The sequence below is a fragment of the Rhinatrema bivittatum genome, chromosome 13 (assembly GCF_901001135.1).
Source record: "Rhinatrema bivittatum chromosome 13, aRhiBiv1.1, whole genome shotgun sequence".
NCBI lineage: Eukaryota > Metazoa > Chordata > Amphibia > Gymnophiona > Rhinatrematidae > Rhinatrema > Rhinatrema bivittatum.
This window is the reverse complement of record NC_042627.1, coordinates 81,023,211-81,045,276: the sequence shown is the minus strand read 5'-3', so window position 1 is coordinate 81,045,276 and position 22,066 is coordinate 81,023,211. Positions and strand designations below refer to the sequence as shown.

The window sequence follows — 22,066 nt, the reverse complement described above, 5'->3', positions numbered from 1 at the left end:
GGAGATGAGGAGAGGGATAAATGCTGGAGGGAGCACGAGAAGGGAAAGTGACTGTCGCTTTCTTCCTGAGATCAGCAGCGCAAGCTTGGGTTATCTGAGGTGATGAGAGAGGGTCAGGTGCTGCCTGAGGAACATGTGGGAGGAGGGGTTGTGTGTGGGGGAGTGAAGGGATGGGGTACGGGTGCTAGAGAGCGCGAGAGGTGGAGATGATGATGGAGGGATACAGAGAGCCAGAGATGGTGTTGGAGTGGAGGTGGGGCAGATGTGGGTATGGAGGGTGTTTGTTAGAGCCAGATGTGGTGAAGTGGAGATGATGACAGAGAGCTAGAGATGGGGGAAGGAGAGCCAGAGGTGTGATGGGAATGGTGGGGGTGAGGAGTGACAGAATGTTTAAGAAGGTGAGAGGGAGCCATGATTGGGAGGGGAAGTATTTGAGCAAGCGAGAGAGAGAACGGGGTGACGGGGTTGGGTGTGCGAGAGCCGGAAGGGTAGGATGGAAGCGGGAAGCATGAGAGAGGATAATTAGGGCTGAGAAATCAGACTGAAGGAAACAGAATAACATGAGAGAAGTGATAAAGCCAGTGTCTGATGATGGGGTGTGGTGAGAGAGAGGAGGTGACCCTGCTGGGGAGAAGGGAGCCAAATAGCAGGAGATTGATGGATGGAGCCACCCAATGAGGGAGACATGAAAGACTGAGAGGGTCAATGGAGGGTTTAGAAAGTGACGTTTTGGGACAGGGAGAACTTAAGGATGAGAGATGGTGAAGGATAGAAGTGAGGGAGAAGGAGGGATGAGCTCTAAGATTGAGAGAATAGAGAGAATGAATTGATGTTGATGCATGGGAGAGATTTAGATGAAGAGAAAACAAGTTAGAAGACAGACGAGGAAATCAGAAAAAAGAGACTGAGAACAACACAAAAAAAACCTCTCACCCAGATAACAAAGGTAGAATAAAGCATTTATTTTAAGTCCAGTGTATAGGACCTTTGTTTTCAGTTTTTATTTTATTTTACCCAGGAATTTATCAGTGTTTATTACAACATGAACAAAAACAGGAGAACTCAATGGAAAGAAATCACTCATCATTTTTTGAGGTAAATATTTTTGTTATAGTAATAAAGTGATAGATTACCTGGGAAAATAAAATAAAAACTGAAAGCAAAGGTCCCCAGTGATAAACACTGATAGATTCCTAGGAAATAAAATAAAAACTGAAAATAAAGGTCCCCAGTGCTAAACACTGGATTTGTGGGACGCTGAAAGGTGAAGTAGTACTAGAAGTAGGGGGGCTTTCCCCCAGTTCAGATATTTCCCCCACTCTTCATCCTAGATTTTCTCCCCCGAGACCCTCTCTTCTTCTCCTCTGTCTATCCCTATCCCTGGTCTTCTCTCCCTCTCCTTTTCCCCATCTCTCCTCCTCTCTCCCAGCTCCAGTCCTCGCTATGTCCCTGGTGCTCGCTGCCTCTCGTGCTGCTCCTCTCTGCTCTCTCCTTCTCCCGAGCCTCTCACCTTCTCCTCTGTCTGTCCCTATCCCTGGTCTTCTCTCCCTCTCCTTTTCCCCATCTCTCCTCCTCTCTCCCAGCTCCAGTCCTCGCTATGTCCCTGGTGCTCGCTGCCTCTCATGCTGCTCCTCTCTGCTCTCTCCTTCTCCCGAGCCTCTCACCTTCTCCTCTGTCTGTCCCTATCCCTGGTCTTCTCTCCCTCTCCTTTTCCCCATCTCTCCTCCTCTCTCCCAGCTCCAGTCCTCGCTATGTCCCTGGTGCTCGCTGCCTCTCGTGCTGCTCCTCTCTGCCCTCTCCTTCTCCCGAGCCTCTCACCTTCTCCTCTGTCTGTCCCTATCCCTGGTCTTCTCTCCCTCTCCTTTTCCCCATCTCTCCTCCTCTCTCCCAGCTCCAGTCCTCGCTATGTCCCTGGTACTCGCTGCCTCTCGTGCTGCTCCTCTCTGCTCTCTCCTTCTCCTGAGCCTCTCACCTTCTCCTCTGTTGTCCCTATCCCTGGTCTTCTCTCCCTCTCCTTTTCCCCATCTCTCCTCCTCTCTCCCAGCTCCAGTCCTCGCTATGTCCCTGGTGCTCGCTGCCTCTTGTGCTGCTCCTCTCTGCTCTCTCCTTCTCCCGACCCTCTCCCCATCCATAAGATTCCCTCTCTCTGCTGCTACTTGACATCCCCTTTCCCAAGGCAGAAAAAAAATACAATAAATTATAAACTCCTAAGCAAGTCTGGAAAGCGACTTTATTTTTACAATGGGAAATACAATTTATAGTATTTAATATGCAAATGTATGAAATATACCACCGAATGTTAGAAGCTTTGCTGTGGCAGAAAACTGGGGGCTGTGGGTCCTCACGAGCCAGCGATACCAGGGCAATATGGGCCCCCAGCAAAGCATTAGCCTTGGCCCTTGCTGTGTTGCAGAGAAGCGGGCCCTGTCATGCAGACTGCGCTTTCTTTACGCCCTAGGAGTCGCAGTGTGGTGCAGATCAACGCCAGCATTAAGTTTGAGCCCTCAAAAATCAACATCTTCAACAAGGACTGTAAGAGGCACGGAAAGGAAGCCACCTGCCTGCTGGCTTTCGTCTGCTTCACCCCCATCTTCCTCTCCCCTTTCTTCCAGAGCCAGCGGGTCGGTAAGTGATGGAGAGGCTTAGTGTTCTGTGTTTCTCATGTACTGATCCGTCATCAGAGCGGGGACAGCATCCAAAGCTCACGTAGAACAGGCACCTGGTGCACTAACCAGTTTATAGGAATTTTAGGCACTTTTTTCCCTTCCTGAGCGCGATCACCTCTCCTGGGCGCGCGATTGAATATTTAAATGAGGAGGTGCTAGGGACAAATGTGCGCCCAGGAGAGGTGGCTGTCAGCAGGTTAGGGAAACGGATATCCGTTAATTGAGCATCCCTTTTCCTACCTGACCATCGGCACACTTTCTTTTTATTATTATTATTATTTGTACCTAATTTCTTTTTTTCAGTTCCTCAGACTTAATATCGCCATGACATTAAGATGGAGGAACTACAGAAAAGCAGTATTTTCTGCTTTTCTGTCAACCTTAGGGGCTTCTCAGAACTTAGCACCTGCTCCAGGGCAGTAAAAATGTGCACATTGGGTGAACATTTGTTTTTGGATCAGGGGAAGAGCTAACAGCCCCATCAACATGCATTTGTATGTGATGAGCCCTATTAGCTATGAGCTGGTTTGGACACGCTAATCCCCTTATTGGATAAGGAGTTGTGGACGCCCGTCCAAAATGGGTGTCCAACCACAGATTAACCAGTGCGCTTGGCTGAGCGCACCCTATTGCACTGGCCCGATACAGATTAAAGAACTGAGCCCTGAGAGAGTGCACAGCTGCAATGTCTTGATCCCATGCATGCCAGATGAGAATAGATCCACTCAACCACACTTCTTGTAAACACCGCAACAATAACCTGTGGCTAATGGAATGAAATGCAGCGTTAGAATCTAATAAGATCAGAAAAGCATCCATACCGGGAGTCTGCTTTGACCCTAATTTCATTGGTTAGGGCTACCGGAGCCGTCTATGTGCTAGAGCCCGGCCTAATGCTGAATTGTCTAGGGTGCAGAATTAGATAACTGGTTATAAACAACTCTTTCTATGATCTTAGAAAGAGAAGGTAATTTGGAGATAGCTCTATAATTTTGTAAAGAACTGTGATCAAGTTTAGCATCCTTTAGACTTGGCCTAATTAGCGCCTGCTGTAACATGGAAGGAGCATTCCCTTGATCAAGACTCGCCTTGACAATTGCAGTAAAGCATGGAGATAAAGGCAATCAGCTTTGAGGGAGTTTAGGCCAAGAAGTGATGTGGATGCTCCCATGATCTCAAGAGCTTTTATAAACCAATCTGAGAGAGCTTATTAAACTGCGTAAATGCGCTACTACGAGGCCTTTTTAATGCAGCTGCTCATTAAAATATTGCGTCGGGCGCCCAGAAGGGGTAGCTGGCCTATGTGAACCTTACTGCCACTATTAGCAGAGCCAGGGCTCTCAGTTCCACAGCTACTTTATAAGACTTGATGCTTGGTGTCCTCATTGACAGTTTTTTCTTTAATAAACCTTAATCCAGCATGTTAGCAAGGCCATTTACTACTGGTCCTTAAAGCATAAGTATGAGGGTCCTCAGTATCCAAGGCGCTCTGAGTAATGTCATTCCATGAATGAACCCAACACTCAAACGTGACCAGCAAACAGCCAAGGTGTCAAAGTTTAGATTATTTAGCTTCCTGTTCTTAAACGTTCGGGTAGCAGCTCTGACATGTGAGGCTCGGATGATCCGGGAATGATGGAATTTTGCTGAATAAGTGAAAGATAATCTGAGGGCCCTGCTGCGAGGCAGCTGCTGAATCAGCTGAGAGAGGCCGTACATGGCAAGAAGTGTGCGGCTGCGGAACGAGTTGGATTACCGAGTGAAAGGGAATAGCAGAAACGCCAGCAATCACGGCATTGCCTTCATCAGGTGGGCGATAAACCCGTAAGCAGAAGAATTAAGCTTCAGGACTAAATTTAAGCAGCAGTGTATGAAGTGGTGGAACAGGTACCAGGTTTAAGCGTGAACCTTTAAAGTGATATTAAAAATAACGGCTAACTCTCCTCTTCACGTTCTCCCCATATTCCCCAGGGCCACCTCAGCCACCCCCCTGATTCCCCTTCCTGCCAGGAGAGCTCACACTGCCCAAATGACCGGATAATTCTCAAAGCCACTGGCAGACGTTAATCAGCGGCTAAAGTTCCTCCATTCCTTCAAGATGCGCAGACTTTCACCGCATTCAGATGAGTTGTTCCCGGGAGAGGAAACCTAAGGAGGGAGACTGCAAATTCAGATCTTCATATCTGCTTCTCCCTACAAAACATGTGGGTGCCAGTGACTGCACGGACTTAGCACCAAAGTGTGGATACTGCCACATTCAAATCTGGCACAAGGCCTGCGGGAGAAAAGTTCCATAAAGAGCAGGCAGGGTAGCACCGACTACGAAAATAGGCGCAGTCTGTACAATATTGTCCAGGCGTGCAGTATCCTGACAACAGTCACTACCTCTGCTGTCGTCTTGGAAGACGTCACTACCTGTACTGTCCCCTAGAACCAGTCACTACCTCTACTAATTCCCATAAAGGCAGTCACTACCTGTACTGTCCCCCTAGAACCAGTTACTATCTGTACTAATTCCCAAAAAGGCAGTCACTACCTGTACTGTCCCCCTAGAACCAGTTACTATCTGTACTAATTCCCATAAAGGCAGTCACTACCTGTACTGTCCCCCTAGAACCAGTTACTATCTGTACTAATTCCCATAAAGGCAGTCACTACCTGTACTGTCCCCCTAGAACCAGTTACTATCTGTACTAATTCCCAAAAAGGCAGTCACTACCCGTAGTGTCCCCTAGAACCAGTTACTATCTGTACTAATTCCCAAAAAGGCAGTCACTACCTGTACTGTCCCCCAGAACCAGTTACTATCTGTACTAATTCCCAAAAAGGCAGTCACTACCTGTACTGTCCCCTAGAACCAGTTACTATCTGTACTAATTCCCAAAAAGGCAGTCACTACCTGTAGTGTCCCCTAGAACCAGTTACTATCTGTACTAATTCCCATAAATGCAGTCACTACCTGTAGTGTCCCCTAGAACCAGTTACTATCTGTACTAATTCCCAAAAAGGCAGTCACTACCTGTAGTGTCCCCTAGAACCAGTTACTATCTGTACTAATTCCCATAAAGGCAGTCACTACCTGTACTGTCCCCCTAGAACCAGTTACTATCTGTACTAATTCCCAAAAAGGCAGTCACTACCTGTACTGTCCCCCTAGAACCAGTTACTATCTGTACTAATTCCCATAAAGGCAGTCACTACCTGTAGTGTCCCCCAGAACCAGTTACTATCTGTAGTAATTCCCCTAGACACTACAACAACCACAAAGAGCAGTGCTGCGAACCTATATAAATTCAACTCCGCAAATCACAAAAGGTATCGCCACAAAATGTTTTCAACAAAAGCTTTTCACCATTGGTATATACTTATATACTGTAGAAAATATTTATGAAACAATGGGATCGCATCAGCAAGCCTCTGACGACGCGCTCGGTTGAACCAAGCGCGTATATAAGTATATACCGATGGTGAAAAGCTTTTGTTGAAAACATTTTGTGGCGATACCTTTTGTGATTTGCGGGGCTAATTCCCCTAGAACCAGTTACTATCTGTACTAATTCCCATAAAGGCAGTCACTCCCTGTACTAATTCCCCTAAAACCAGTCACTATATCTACTAATTCCCTTAGAAGTTGTCATTCCCTGTACTAATTCCCCTAAACGCAGTCACTACCTGCACTGGCCCCCTAGAACAAGTCATTAACTGTACTAATTTCCATAAAAGCAGTCACTACCTGTACTAATTCCCATAAAGGCAGTCACTACCTATACTGTCCCTCTAGAACCAGTACCGAACCCTAGAACCAGTCACAATCTGTACTAATTCCCATAAAAGCAATCGCTAACTGTACTGTCCTCCTAGAACCAGTCACTATTTGTACTAATTCCCATAAAAGCAATCGCTAACTGTACTGTCCTCCTAGAACCAGTCACTATTTGTACTAATTCCCATAAAAGCAATCACTAACTATACTGTCCCTCCTAGAACCAGTCACTATCTGTACTAATTCCCATAAAAGCAATCACTAACTATACTGTCCCTCCTAGAAGCAGTCACTACCTGTACTAATTCCCATAAAGGCAGTCACTACCTATACTGTCCCTCTAGAACCAGTACCGAACCCTAGAACCAGTCACAATCTGTACTAATTCCCATAAAAGCAATCACTAACTGTACTGTCCTCCTAGAACCAGTCACTATTTGTACTAATTCCCATAAAAGCAATCACTAACTCTACTGGCCCCCTAGAAGCAGTCACTATCTGCACTGTCCCTCTAGAAGCAGTCACTGCCTGTACCAATTCCTCTAGAATTAGTCACTACCTGTACTGTTTCCCCTAGAAGCAGTCACTACGTGCGCTGTCCCTCTAGAATTAGTCACTACCTGTACCGATTCCCCTAGAAGCAGTCACTACGTGCGCTGTCCCTCTAGAAGCAGTCACTACCTGTGCTGTCCCTCTAGAATTAGTCACTACCTGTACCGATTCCCCTAGAAGCAGTCACTACGTGCGCTGTCCCTCTAGAAGCAGTCACTACCTGTGCTGTCCCTCTAGAAGCAGTCACTACCTGTACTGGCCCCCTAGAAGCAGTCACTATCTGTACTAATTCCCCTAGAACCAGTCACTACTTGTACTAATTCCCATAAAAGCAATCACTAACTATACTGTCCCTCCTAGAAGCAGTCACTATCTGCACTGTCCCTCTAGAAGCAGTCACTGCCTGTACCAATTCCTCTAGAATTAGTCACTACCTGTACTGATTCCCCTAGAAGCAGTCACTACATGCGCTGTCCCTCTAGAATTAGTCACTACCTGTACCGATTCCCCTAGAAGCAGTCACTACGTGCGCTGTCCCTCTAGAAGCAGTCACTACCTGTGCTGTCCCTCTAGAAGCAGTCATTCCCTGTACTGATTCCCCTGGAAGCAGTCACTACATGCGCTGTCCCTCTAGAAGCAGTCACTACATGCGCTGTCCCCCTAGAGGTAGTGTCGGTTTTCATACTCTTATCCAGGTAATGGTTCACCTGTGTATGGGCAACTTCTGTCCTTGAGACATTGCTAAGGGTCTGCCTTCTGTCTGCCCAGCAATCACATATAACACCACCATTGACGACAGGAGATATACCCCACGGGCCATCTTAGATGAGAATGGAGACAGATACACTCAGAGAAACCTCGTGGCGAGAGCCGGGAAGATGCACTGTGAGCAGCTGAGCTTCCACGTGCTGGTGAGTACAGCTCAGGGTGGCAGAAGGTGCTGTGGCTTTGTGAGACCCATGTGCTACGGGGTCCACGTTGTCCTGCTTTCCATGTGCTGCTCTGAGTCACGGGGTGCGCCTGAGATGGGGAGAGGAAAACTAGAACTGGCTCTTTGATGTGGCTAAAGTTGTAGGAATGTTTTCTGTTTCTGTCTGCCCTCAAACAATACCATTCCTCCGTCTGCTCACACACAATGGGCCTGTGTGTGAAAGGTTTGCTCACATTAAATGCTTTTTTGGAAAATGCTTAGTACACAGGGCCCCATGTGGGTTGGGAACAGCAGAAAGGGAGCAAGCAAACCTAGGAAATGATCAAAACAGCAGCAGAAATAAGCGATTCCGGATGCTAGCCAAGCTGAGTAAAATAGGAAAGCTGCAGGCGGACTGCACACTCGCCAGGCCAAGCTGGCGCAGCTTCAGGGAGTAACCTGGCTGAGCTGGGATGCAGGGCATGGAGTGGGCAAAGGGCGCTGGACGCAAGGAAGGACAGAGAGTAGACAGCCCAGGAGAAGCACGAAGGCCCCCTACTCATGACAGCACTCATTGCAAGAAGGAAATCGCCCCCTGAGTTTAACGATTTCCAGCAGAACCAGAGGAGTTTTCAGCTGCAAATGTGGCTAAAGCCAGCGGATTTACAATATCCCTGGCTCCGTTTACAGCTTAGCCAGCTTGCACTGAAAACCAGAGCTGAGGGACCACAAAGTCTGCAAAGAGTCCAGCACCCCCAGCCCTGCATTAACAAATAGAAGTGGGGGGTGAAGAAATGCCCAGAATCCCCAGTTCCTGATCACCCCATCTCTCCCCGCTCCCCTCTCCCCTCCCCCATCTCCCAGTCCCTTTCATTCCTGGCATCCCAAACCCTCAGCAGTTGAGAATCCCATGACACTCACTCATTCCCACAAAGCAGAGGGTCTCTCTCTTTCCTTTAGAACCTGTCCAGTTCATTAGGAGCTGGCGAAAGCTCAGCCTTCCTTCTAGCGTGCTCTTCCTCTCATCTCTGTGTCCTGCTGAGGGTTCGCTCTCACCCACTGTCTGCTCTGCATTGAGTGATCCCCTCGCTGTGCTCTCCCCTCTCCCCAGGACACTGCAGATTATGTGAAACCTATCACCTTCCTGCTGGAGTACCGGCTTCGCTATCCTGAGGATGGGCCGACACTGGATTATGCATGGCCGACCACACTGAGAGTTTCTGTACGTATCACTCTACGTGCTTCTGTGACTTATGATCCACTGCCAGAGGGTGGCATCTGCTCTGAAAAGCCTTGCTTTCATTTTATGTCTATTTTCCCTATGTACATCACTTTGAACTTTTCCATTTTAAAATGCATCTGCCATTCAGAGTACATTTAAAGCAAAAAAACCTGTCATGGAGTCAGTTGGGCCACTAGATATCCAAGGAGAGACAGAGATGCTCAGAGAAAGAAACAGCAAGAAAACTGGCTTTATTTATTTATTTACAATTACTTAGGAACTGCCATTCTAAGTCAGACCAAAGGTCCATCAAGCCCAGTATCCTCTTCCAAGAGTGGCCAATCCAAGTCACAAGTACCTGGCAGGATCCTAAATAGTGTGTTGAATGATAAAACCAAGAAAATGCAACACCATTTAAAAATAACAGAAAAGGCTAAGAGTTAATGAATAAATTCTTTGCCTCGATCTTTACTAAGGAGGATATTATTCACACTTGAAAAATTCTTTGATGGTGATTATTTTGAGCAATTAATACAAATCTCTGTGATAATGGAGGATGTAATAGATTAAGCTGACAAACCTAAGAGTAACAAATCACCAGGACCAGATGGTGTCCAAACCAGGTCCTAAAACAACGCATTAAGTAACAGAGACGTATGAAATTTCTCTGTGTTAATGCTTTACTCCACTGACCTAAAAGAACTCAAACATGAAAATGCAAACCTGTTGCTAGTAATCTGTAACTTATTTAAAACAGCCACAATACCTAAAGATTGGAGAGTGGTCAATATGATGCTGATTTTTAAAAAGCGCTCCAGGTGTGATCCAGGAAACTATAGACTGGTGAGCCTGACATTGGTGATGATCTTAAAAACAAAATAACTGACCACATAGTTTAATAAGGGAGAGTCAACCTCATTTTTGCAAAACAAAATCTTGTCTTACAAATCTGTTAGAGGCCAATATTCAAAAATTGTTGAACAGGCAACTTATACAGCTGAATTTAGGCCTGGGTCACAATAGGCTGCTACCATGATCCGGGCTGATCATTTTAAAATGCTAGTGCTGGGAGAGTGGGTAAGATTGGGGTGAGGAACGGAATTAGGGGAGAGGATGGGGCCACGACAAAGGGGAACTGAGAAGGGGCGGGGAGTAGGGGAAGTGACACGACCGACCGCTCAGACTTTCATTTCTTTGTTAATACCTGGAGGGGCTTGGAGGAGGTGCATCTTCTTTGCACCATTAAGTGGGAGCATGTAAAGCCCATGCCTCAACTGGTTTTCTATCAGGCCTTTGAAACTGAACTGCTTATATTCTTTTGAATATAGCCGGTTAAGCTAAAGTTATCGGGGAATACATTCCCTGCTAACTATGATACATTACAGGAGGACCTTGCAAGACTGGAAGATTGGGCATCCAAATGGCAGATGAAATTTAATGTGGATAAGTGCAAGGTGATGCATATAGGGAAAAATAACCCTTGCTGTAGTTACACAATGTTAGGTTCCATATTAGGAGCTACCACCCAGGAAAAAGATCTAGGCATAATAGCGGATGGCTCAGTGTGCTGCAGCAGTCAAAAAAGCAAACAGAATGTTGGGAATTATTAGGAAGGGAATGGTGAATAAAACGGAAAATGTCATAATGCCTCTGTATCGCTCCATGGTGAGACCGCACCTTGAATACTGTGTACAATTCAGGTCGCCGCATCTCAAAAAAGATATAATTGCGATGGAGAAGGTACAGAGAAGGGCGACCAAAATGGAACAGCTCCCCTATGAGGAAAGACTAAAGAGGTTAGGACTTTTCAGCTTGGAGAGGAGACGCCTGAGGGGGGATATGATAGAGGTGTTTAAGATCATGAGAGGTCTTGAACGAGTAGATGTGACTCGGTTATTTACACTTTTGAATAATAGAAGGACTAGGGGGCATTCCATGAAGTTAGCAAGTAGCACATTTAAGACTAATCAGAGAAAATTCTTTTTCACTCAACGCACAATAAAGCTCTGGAATTTGTTGCCAGAGGATGTGGTTAGTGCAGTTAGTGTAGCTGGGTTGAAAAAAGGTTTGGATAAGTTCTTGGAGGAGAAGTCCATTAACGGCTATTAATCAAGTTGACTTAGGGAATAGCCACTGCTATTAATTGCATCAGTAGCATGGGATCTTCTTAGTGTTTGGGTAATTGCCAGGTTCTTGTGGCCTGGTTTGGCCTCTGTTGGAAACAGGATGCTGGGCTTGATGGACCCTTGGTCTGACCCAGCATGGCAATTTCTTATGTTCTTAAATGCAGTGACCAGAATTGTTTGCAGTAATTTAAGTTGCAACATGGAGTGATACAGAGGCATTATAACATTCTTTGTGTATCCTCCGTTCCTTTCTTAATAAATCCTAATATTGTTTACTTTTTTTACCACTGCTGCACACTGAGCCGATGATTTCAGCGTATTGTTCACAGTGATGCCTAGGTTGCTTTCCAGGGTGGTGACTCATATAATATGAAACCTAATATTGTGTAATTAGTTTGGATTATATTTCCCTACATTTGTTCACATTAAATTTCTTCTGCCATTTGGGTGCTCAGTCTTGCAAGGTTGAACGAGTAGATGTGAATCAGTTATTTATACTTTTGGATAATAGAAAGACTGGGGGCATTCCATGAAGTTAGTAAGTAGCACATTTAAGACTAATCAGAGAAAATTCTTTTTCACTCAACACACAATTAAGCTCTGGAATTTGTTGCCAGAGGATGTGGTTAGTGCAGTTAGTGTAGCTGGGTTCAAAAAAGGTTTGGATAAGTTCTTGGAGGAGAAATCCATTAACGGCTATTAATTAAGTTTACTTAGGGTATAGCCACTGATATTAATTCCATCAGTAGCATGGGATCTTCTTAGTGTTTGGGTAATTGCCAGGTTCTTTTGGCCTCTGTTGGAAACAGGATGCTGGGCTTGATGGACCCTTGGTCTGACCCAGCATGGCAATTTCGTATGTTCTTATGTTCTTACTTTCAAGTGCATCGAGAGATAGCTGAGTAACTTATTTGGCTAACTCCAAATATCAGAGCTAGAGAGATAAGTTGTTAGGATAATTTGTCCCTGCTCAGCTAAGTATGAGAGATATTCAAAACTCACCATTTAGCCACATAACTTGGGAGTTATCCAGCTAAATGGCTCTGAATATTGACCCTTTAGATTTTTTTTGAAGGTGTAAATAAACTTGTAAATGCAGGTGAGCCGGTTGATATAGTGAGCCTAATATTCAGAGCAGGCTGGCTAAAGTCACGATGTACATTCGGCGGCACGGCAAAGCTGCTGAATATACACTTATATGTGCACACTTCACAGGATAATACACGCATATGCGCACACTTAGCAGAATAATACACATTTATGTGCACACTTAGGATAAGTCACCAGTGTGAATCCCTGTTAAAAAAAAAATTTTAATCTTTATTAGAAATCTCAATTCTTCAATTTAATTTTTATTATGCTATTTTTTTATTAATTTATTTTTTTATAAATTTTTGTAATAAAGAGACAAGGCCTCAGAACTGGTACTTTAGGTGTAGACCTAAAATTGTTAAACCAGTAAGTTCATTCACCAGCCCATTTTTGTAAGTCTCTTATTGAATATTAGAATTAAATGTCAATATTGCAAATTGTTTTAAATTCTCAAAACTGCTGTAAAATCAATTTTCTTTACTGAAATCGTATTTGTATAATGGGAATAATGCAATTAATCCCTTCTATATATCTATGCCAGCGATAATGAGTATGTTTCACTTGATGAAGAAACTGCTATCCATATTGGTGGCTTGTATCCCAAATTGTAAGCCCAAAATCTTATAGCTTGCACGACTGTGTAGTGGTTTCAGAATCTGACTGACTGAAACTTGCCCGATATTGTAAGGGAGCCGTTCATGAGCTTGCTTGAATATAATTTTCCTTGAAAACAAAAAAAGACGCTACAAGTTTCAGATAAGTGCCTTTCGCTGTATTAAATCAGCAGATACAACAGCCATTCAAGAGAGGCGTGCATTGCTTTGGCTAGACATCAGCAATAAGTTTTGAGATTTTGTAACATGCCTCCTTGATACTTTGTAGCCGTTTCTTGCTGACTCCAATTTAATTGTGTAGCAAGTTGATTGCTGAAAAAAGAAACCACATCAAAGCAAGTTTATGAACGGCTCCCTTACAATATCGGGCAAGTTTCAGTCAGTCAGATTCTGAAACCACTACACAGTCGTGCAAGCTATAAGATTTTGGGCTTACAATTTGGGATACAAGCCACCAATATGGATAGCAGTTTCTTCATCAAGTGAAACATACTCATTATCGCTGGCATAGATATATAGAAGGGATTAATTGCATTATTCCCATTATACAAATACGATTTCAGTAAAGAAAATTGATTTTACAGCAGTTTTGAGAATTTAAAACAATTTGCAATATTGACATTTAATTCTAATATTCAATAAGAGACTTACAAAAATGGGCTGGTGAATGAACTTACTGGTTTAACAATTTTAGGTCTACACCTAAAGTACCAGTTCTGAGGCCTTGTCTCTTTATTACAAAAATTTATAAAAAATAAATTAATAAAAAAATAGCATAATAAAAATTAAATTGAATAATTGAGATTTCTAATAAAGATTAACATTTTTTTTTTAACAGGGATTCACACTGGTGACTTATGATCCTTTAACAGTTAGTACATATAGGTGATTTGAATTAGATTCTAACTGATCCTTATTTCTATTTTGGTTCCACACTTAGGATAATACACGTATATGCACACACTTAGCAGGATAATATGTGTATATGTGCACACTTAGGATAATACACGTATATGCGCACACTTAGCAGGATAATACGCATATATGTGCATACTTAGGATAATACATGTATATGCGCACACTTAGCAGGATAATACGCGTATATGTGCACACTTAGGATAATATGCGTATATGCGCACACTTAGCAGGATAATACGCGTATATGTGCACACGTAGCAGGATAATACACGTATATGCGCACACTTAGCAGGATAATACGCGTATATGTGCACACGTAGCAGGATAATACGCGTATATGCGCACACTTAGCAGGATAATACGCGTATATTTATTTATTTATTTATTTATTTATTGTTTTTGTTATACCGAGTTTCATGATAGGCATCACATCAACCCGGTTTACAAATAACAAGGAGTGTAAAGCATAACGTAACGTAAAAAACAATATTTTCAATAAGAACCTTGAACTTTAAATACAGTGAATCAGAAAAAGGGAGAGGGAAAGTTACAAAAAACAAGGAAAATAAACTTGGGATGGAAGGGGAGAAATTGAACAGCATATGTGCATACTTAGGATAATACATGTATATGCGCACACTTAGCAGGATAATACGCGTATATGTGCACACGTAGCAGGATAATACGCGTATATGCGCACACGTAGCAGGATAATACACGTATATGTGCACACTTAGCAGGATAATACGTGTATATGTGCATACTTAGGATAATACATGTATATGCGCACACTTAGCAGGATAATACGCGTATATGTGCACACTTAGGATAATATGCGTATATGCGCACACTTAGGATAATACGCGTATATGTGCACACGTAGCAGGATAATACACGTATATGCGCACACTTAGCAGGATAATACGCGTATATGTGCACACGTAGCAGGATAATACGCGTATATGCGCACACTTAGCAGGATAATACGCGTATATGCGCACACTTAGCAAGATAATACGCGTATATGCGCACACTTAGCAGGATAATACACGTATATGTGCACACGTAGCAGGATAATACGCGTATATGCGCACACGTAGCAGGATAATACACGTATATGTGCACACTTAGCAGGATAATACGTGTATATGCGCACACTTAGCCGGATAAGACTACCTGGCTAAGTTTAGATCTGCTCTATGAGGCATCTAAACTTAGACATAAACGTATGCGGCTAACTTTGAATATTGTGTATAAGTTATAAGTCTGACTCACTCTGCCTCAATCTGCCCAGTACACCCACACTTATTATGCGGGTAACGTTTAGCTGTAGGAGGGACTTAGACAGCTAAGTGGCGGCCACTGAATGTGGGCTCATACTCAGCAGCCGCGACTTAATCTCGCTTATAGCGCTGAATATTGGGCTCAGTGTATCTGGATTCTCAGAAGGTGTTTGATAAAGTCCCCCATGAGAGACTCCTCAGGAAATTACAAAGCTGTGGGTAGGAGGCACTGTCCTGCTGTGGACTGGTAACAGAAAACAGAGGATAGGACTAAAAGGTCAGTTAGGCAGAGAAAGGTCATTAGTGGAGTATTGGGATCAGTCCTGAGACCTGTACTGATTAAATATTCATAAATGATCTGGAGAAATGCAACATACGAAGTAATCAAATTTGTAGATGACACAAAATTATTCAAAGTTGTTTAAAAAGCAGTGAATTGTGATGAACTGCAGAGGGACCTTGTGAAATTGATTGGCCACTGTCAGAGACAGGATGCTGGATTTGAAGGTCCTTGGTCTGACGTGCAACTTAGAAATTGTTAGATAAAATAACTTCTCAGGTTAGTAAATCTTCTCTCCTGGAGGATATTCAGTGCTGTGTCATCACTTTGTGCCTCTAGCATCAATCCAAAAATGCCAATTTTGTCCTGTTGATTGCAGGGTGAGGTCATTCTTTATTCCTTAGGGCAATGAGAACTACAATTCCATGTATGCAATGGGGAACAGTGAGGCCTGAATCAGCCCCTCTATTTGAGCTAAGTCAGGTCACTCTCTGCTCAGGGGTTCAGTCCTGCTTATGCTATTTCTTGGTGCTGTGGAAGTTTTGCTCTCACCTGACTCTTGTATGGATATTTGCTAATCATATTGGGCCCAGTATTCAGTGCTGGATGGTTAAGTAATGTAGCCAGATATGACTTTTTCAGCTAAGTTACAATGTATATTTAGCAGCACGGCAAAGCCGCTGAATATACACATATATGTGCACACTTAGCTGGATAAGTCTATCTGGCTTAAGTTATACGGCTAACTCAAGCCATTCCTGATCCACCCAGTGCACGCCTCCCTTTTGTGCATGTAACGTTTAGCGGCAGCTGCAGATTGTAGTGGTCTCTACTTCACCATGTAAATCCCGCTTATCCAGCTAAATAGCGCTGAACGTGCTTTGAATATTGGGCCCGTTTTAGTTCATGGTCTCTCCTAGAGAGTGCTGGGTGACCCAGAGCCCATGTCAGAGTGACTTGGACCATGCTGCAAGCTATGGAGCTCCCACTAGTAACTCTGCTTCTCTGCTGGCTCAGGTGCCATTCTGGAACGGATGTAATGAGGATGAACACTGTGTCCCGGACCTGGTACTAGATGGACGGAGCGACATCCTCACCGCCATGTGAGTACACGGGACCGCATTGCTCTCTGTGAATGCACAGACCATGTAATGGCATCTTTAAAAAGCATTTACATGCTTAAAATTGTGTTTTACACCTGTAAATGCACGTTACCTGTGTAAGTGGGCTTTTGAAAATTGCTATAATACATGCCATTGAATGGTCCATAGGAGATTCACGTGCAAGTGCACTTTATATGCATAAAATGGCTTTTTAAAATTGCTACAATAGTATTTTACATTTACACGTGTAACTCCTTTGAAAATTACCTCCAAAGTGAATGCACGGACTGTGTTATGGCATCTCACCGCCATGTGAGCACGCCGAGCGTGTCATGGGATCTCGCTGAGCGTGTCATGGCATCTCACCACCATGTGAGCACGCCGAGCGTGTCATGGGATCTCGCTGTCCTGTGAGCACGCCGAGCGTGTCATGGGATCTCGCTGTCCTGTGAGCACACCGAGCGTGTCATGGGATCTCGCTGTCCTGTGAGCACACCGAGCGTGTCATGGGATCTCGCTGTCCTGTGAGCACGCCGAGCGTGTCATGGGATCTCGCTGACCTGTGAGCACACAATTTGTGTTAAAGTCCCCTGCCATTCTTCAGAAGGGATTTCGTCTGCTTGTAAGCTCCAGATATTGAGCAGCGGGGATCCTCCTGCCTCCTTGTGACCATGGCTGAATTGTGTCTGAACCCCGGGAGAGGGTGAGCCTCGCCTTCTGAGATTCTCAGCAGGGCAAGACCCTCCGTGCCATCCAGTGACGCTGCCTGGGACCCAGCACAGTACAGAGAGGACTTTCAAGGCCATTCTTGCAGTGTTTCCCAATAGGAAAATGCTGAATGCCAGACATAGTTATGCCCTGATGCGACGGCGGAAAATTAATCCTTCTGTCCCATTTATCTGGAAACAATTGCTTCCATCTTCTGATCTTGTTTGTTTCTCATGTTTGTAGCGCTTCATCCATTTTTCATCTTTTCCTGCCCCACCTGAGCTCATCCATCCATCTATTCCTCTCCTCCTGCTTGGCTTCCCATTCTCCTGCTCCAATTTTCTCTCCCGCATTCACCCACCCATCCATCCAATATTTGCTTTCCCATTCCCCTCTCACTGACCTGTCTGCCCTTCTGTTCATCAGCTCCAGTCTTCCCTCCCCACTCTTACCCAGCCCTATAATCCTCCTTCCCCATCCATCCAACCTTACATTCCCTTTCACTAACCTGTCTGCCCTTCTGTTCCTTAATGCCAATCTCCTCTCCCACTCTCCTACTTAGCCACTTAATCTTCCCTCCCCTATCCTCCTACCCATCCATTCTACCTTCCCAATCTTACATTCCCTTGCCAACTGATCTGCCTTCCCCTCTGCTCCCCAACTCTAGCCATGCCTCCCTCTTCCACTAACCCGCCCATTCAAGCTTCCCTTTTCCAACCTTTCTCCCCCTACAACCTCCTATTCCCCCCCACACTCACCCTTCCCTCTTCTCCTTTCCCAGCCTTTGCCTTCACTCATTCCCTAGACTTCCATCTTCTGAATCCTCCAAGCTTTCATCACGACTCCCCTAGACCTAAGAAGAGCAGAGAAGAGGGTCTCGGGAGAGAGACTGCGAGTGTAGGAAGAGAGGGAGGCTGAAGGTGGGAGGGGATGAGAAGCACAGCTCGGTATCGGCTGCAAACACTGCACTATTACTGCTTAATTAGTCATCAAAATCATTGATAAAATAATTAAGAGCTGTATTACCTCTTCAGCCACCTCCTTTTACTCACTCACAGGAGGTTCCTCTAAATCCTGTGAGGTTGAGATTCAAACCCTTTGTCTGGGTAACTTTGAGTGTTTCTGCCCACTCGCCAGGTAAAAAGAGATGGGGGCAGTGAGCGCGGACATTCAGTGCTGCCCAGCAGAAAATTAGTCAGGGACGTCTGGCACGAGTTATCCAGGTGACTTCACCCGCGCGCAGGCCTGCTAAATATTTACCCCCTGATATCCGGAAGGGGTAAATATTCATCGCCGGAGTATTAGCCTGGGGTGCACTGTGCGCTGAGGCTCACATTCCCTGGGGGCGAGGAGAGGAAGTCCAATCATCATGGTTGCGCTCAAGGCCCCGGACGTAGCCCCAGTGAGAGGCCCCCAGGACTGCTGCTGTTGGGACGGGAAGCAGCAGCCCCTGCAGTGCTTCTGATCCTGCAGTGAGCCTTGCTTGTGTTGTCTCTTGCAGGGAGTTCTGCAGACGAGTGCTGAGGAGGTCTCCCGTTGAATGCTCTGCCTACAGCCTGTCCTTCGATACCTCTGTATTTATCATAGAAAGCACGAGGCGGCGGGTGGCAGTGGAAGCGACGCTGGAGAACAGAGGCGAGAATGCCTATAACACAGTCCTCAACATCTCCTTCTCCAGGAACCTGCACTTCTCCAGCCTTATCCTAAAGGTTCAAGCTTCTCGCATCTCTTATCTTATACTTGCCGCCCCTTAAAGTTGGTCAGATATGGCTCCCCATTCACCCCTTAGAGTCAAATATGACACCCCTTACAGCTGGATGCAGCATCCCTTACAGTCAGACATGGTACCCCTTACAGTCAAATCAAAGTTCCCACAGAGAGCCGAAGGGTAACCCAAGTAAAATATCACACAAGATGGGGGACATCATCTGGTGGCAGATTTACTGTGGCTTCCCCCATCTTGTTGTTTGCTCCTTACAGCCAGATATGGCACCATTTACAGTTGGATGTGGTGCCCTTTGCAGTCAGACGCTGTGCCCCGAACAGTTGGATATGTGTTTTGTATAGCCCTTACAGTCAGACGTGGCTCCCCTTACAGTCAGATGTGGTACCCCTTACAGTCAGTCGTGGCTCCCCTTACAGTCAGACACAACTCCCCATACAGTTGGATATGTGCTTTGTATAGCCCCTACAGTCAGACGTGGCTCCCCTTACAGTCAGATGTGGTACCCCTTACAGTCAGTCGTGGCTCCCCTTACAGTCAGACACAACTCCCCATACAGTTGGATATGTGCTTTGTATAGCCCCTACAGTCAGATGTGGTACCCTTACAGTTGGACATGGCACTCCGTACAGTCAGACGCGACGCCCCATACAGTTGGATATGGTGTTCTGTAAGGTCAGACGTGGCTCCCCTTACAGTCAGACGTGGCTCCCCTTACAGTCAGATGTGGTACCCCTTACAGTCAGTCGTGGCTCCCCTTACAGTCAGACGCGACGCCCCATACAGTTGGATATGGTGTTCTGTAAGGTCAGACGTGGTGCTCTTACAGTCAGGTACAGTACCCCTTACAGTCAGACGTGGCTCCCCTTACAGTCAGACGTGGCTCCCCCTACAGTCAGATGTGGTACCCCTTACAGTCAGATGCAACTCCCTATACAGTTGGATATGGTCTACAGTCGGATGCGGCGCCCCTACAGTCAGATGTGGCACAGCTTTTTTTTATAGCTGTGGCACTCTTTATAATGCTTGGTCAAAGAAAAGAAAAAAGACTTCTAAAACCAGTCCTTAGTGACTCAGCTGTTGGGTCTGTGAGGAAGTCAGAGAAAAGAGGCAGCAGTTGGAGGGGGAGAGAGGCACCAGTTTGGGGAGGGGAGATACCAGTTAGTGGATAGAAAGGTCATCAGCCTGGGGTTGATGAATTTCTTCTGGCATATTTTGTTATTGTATTTTGTATGTGTTCATTTGACTTTGTTTTTATTGTTTTTAAGTCTACGCTGCCTTGAGATGTTGTAATTGCAGTTTACAAACGTAAAAATGTAATTAAATTCAGTGTAAAATTAAAGGAACCAGCTAGGTGGGGTGGGAAGGGGGGAGAGACAGGTGTGGGTGGGAAGGGGGGTGGAAAGGAAGGATGGAAAGAGAGGCACCAGTGGGTGGGAAGGAAAAAGATTGAGCAGCACTGGGACAGGGGTCAGATGCTTTTTATTTATTGGGAGTCATTTTCTCAGCAAAATCTGTGGATTTAAATTCAGCTGATCCACTCCTGCCTGTGACTTGCTCACTAACATTAGGGTGTGAGTCTTACTCCTGGAAGTGCTCGCTCCAGCACTGCTCGGCTGCAGGCATCCGCTGGTTTCTGAGGAGCGAGTGCCAGTGGAAAATTGTGGGCAGCCGTTCCCACAGAATGGGAAGAATGCAGGGGCCTCTTCTACTGTGCAGAGAGACTTGCCAACAAGAATAGCTTCCCAGGCACAGGCAACACACACTCGGGCAAACACTTCTTGTAATTCTGCACACTCGGATCACTTTCCACTGAGCAAAAGCTCCATTACAACATAGGCAAAAGAAATCTAATTGATTACACACATACACCCTGCCACACCACAGGAAAAGTAAGGCTCAGGCAGCAGCAGTGCAAGCTTCTCTCAATCTCTCACTCACACACACACTGTGCTACAGAGAACAGGTATAACACAGGGATCAGCAGTGCAAGCTTCTCTCAATCTCTCTCACTCACACACACACACACTGTGCTACAGAGAACAGGTATAACACAGGGATCAGCAGTGCAAGCTTCTCTCAATCTCTCTCACTCACACACACACACACACACACACACACACACACACTGTGCTACAGAGAACAGGTATAACACAGGGATCAGCAGTGCAAGCTTCTCTCAATCTCTCTCACTCACACACACACACACACTGTGCTACAGAGAACAGGTATAACACAGGCAGCAGCAGTGCAAGCTTCTCTCAATCTCTCTCACTCACTCACTCACACACATACACACACACACACACACACACACACTGTGCTACAGAGAACAGGTATAACACAGGGAGAAGCAGTGCAAGCTTCCCTCTCTCACACACACACTGAGAGCACAGGGAGCAGCAGTGCAAGCTTCTCTCAATCTCACACATTCACACTGCCCTACAGAGAACAGGTGTAACACAGGGAGAAGCAGTGCAAGCTTCCCTCAATCTCTCACACAATCACACTGCCTCAGAGAACAGGTATAACAGAAGGAGCAGCAATGCAAGCTTCCCTCTCTCACACACTCACTGAGAGCACAGGGAGTAGCAATGCAAGCTTCTCTCAATCTCTCACACAATCACACTGCCTCAGAGAACAGGTATAACAGAAGGAGCAGCAGTGCAAGCTTCTCTCCCTCACACACACACACACACACTGAGAGCACAGGGTGCAGCAGTGCAAGCATCTCTCCCTCACACACTCACCGAGAGCACAGGGAGCAGCAGTGCAAGTTTCGGATACATGCATGCATACACACATACGCACTCTGCTGCACCACAGAACTGGTAGCAGCAGTATAAAAAGTTCCATCCCTCACCCACACTCCTCCAAAACATAACAGCATGGGCAGCTGCATTGCAAAGTTCACACTCATTCCTTCATCCCAGAAGAGGTACAGCACAGGCAGCATCAGTGCAAGCTTCTCTCACTCGCACAGGACTGGTATAGCATGGCAACTGTAGTACAACCTTCCTTCACACAGACATGCACAACACACTGCAACCATTACCACCATATCTCTCATCTTTTCTCATAGTGTAACTGTAAACTGTTCTCTGTC

At 45.4% G+C, this 22,066-nt stretch overlaps 1 protein-coding gene across 7 annotated transcripts in view; it reads left to right on the top strand.

The window, feature by feature from the left end:
- The window catches only part of ITGA11 (integrin subunit alpha 11), a 158,443-nt gene that overhangs the window by 96,131 nt on the left and 40,246 nt on the right, over positions 1–22,066 (top strand). For all 7 annotated transcript variants that reach the window (XR_003852403.1, XM_029575155.1, XM_029575153.1 and 4 more), the window contains 5 exons: positions 2,459–2,625; positions 7,750–7,892; positions 9,003–9,113; positions 16,444–16,529; positions 18,739–18,946. Coding sequence is in view for 6 of the 7 variants with exons in the window: in XM_029575155.1 (XP_029431015.1) it covers positions 2,459–2,625; positions 7,750–7,892; positions 9,003–9,113; positions 16,444–16,529; positions 18,739–18,946 (715 nt within the window). In the remaining variant the exon portion in view is untranslated. The remainder of the gene's footprint in view (positions 1–2,458; positions 2,626–7,749; positions 7,893–9,002; positions 9,114–16,443; positions 16,530–18,738; positions 18,947–22,066) is intronic.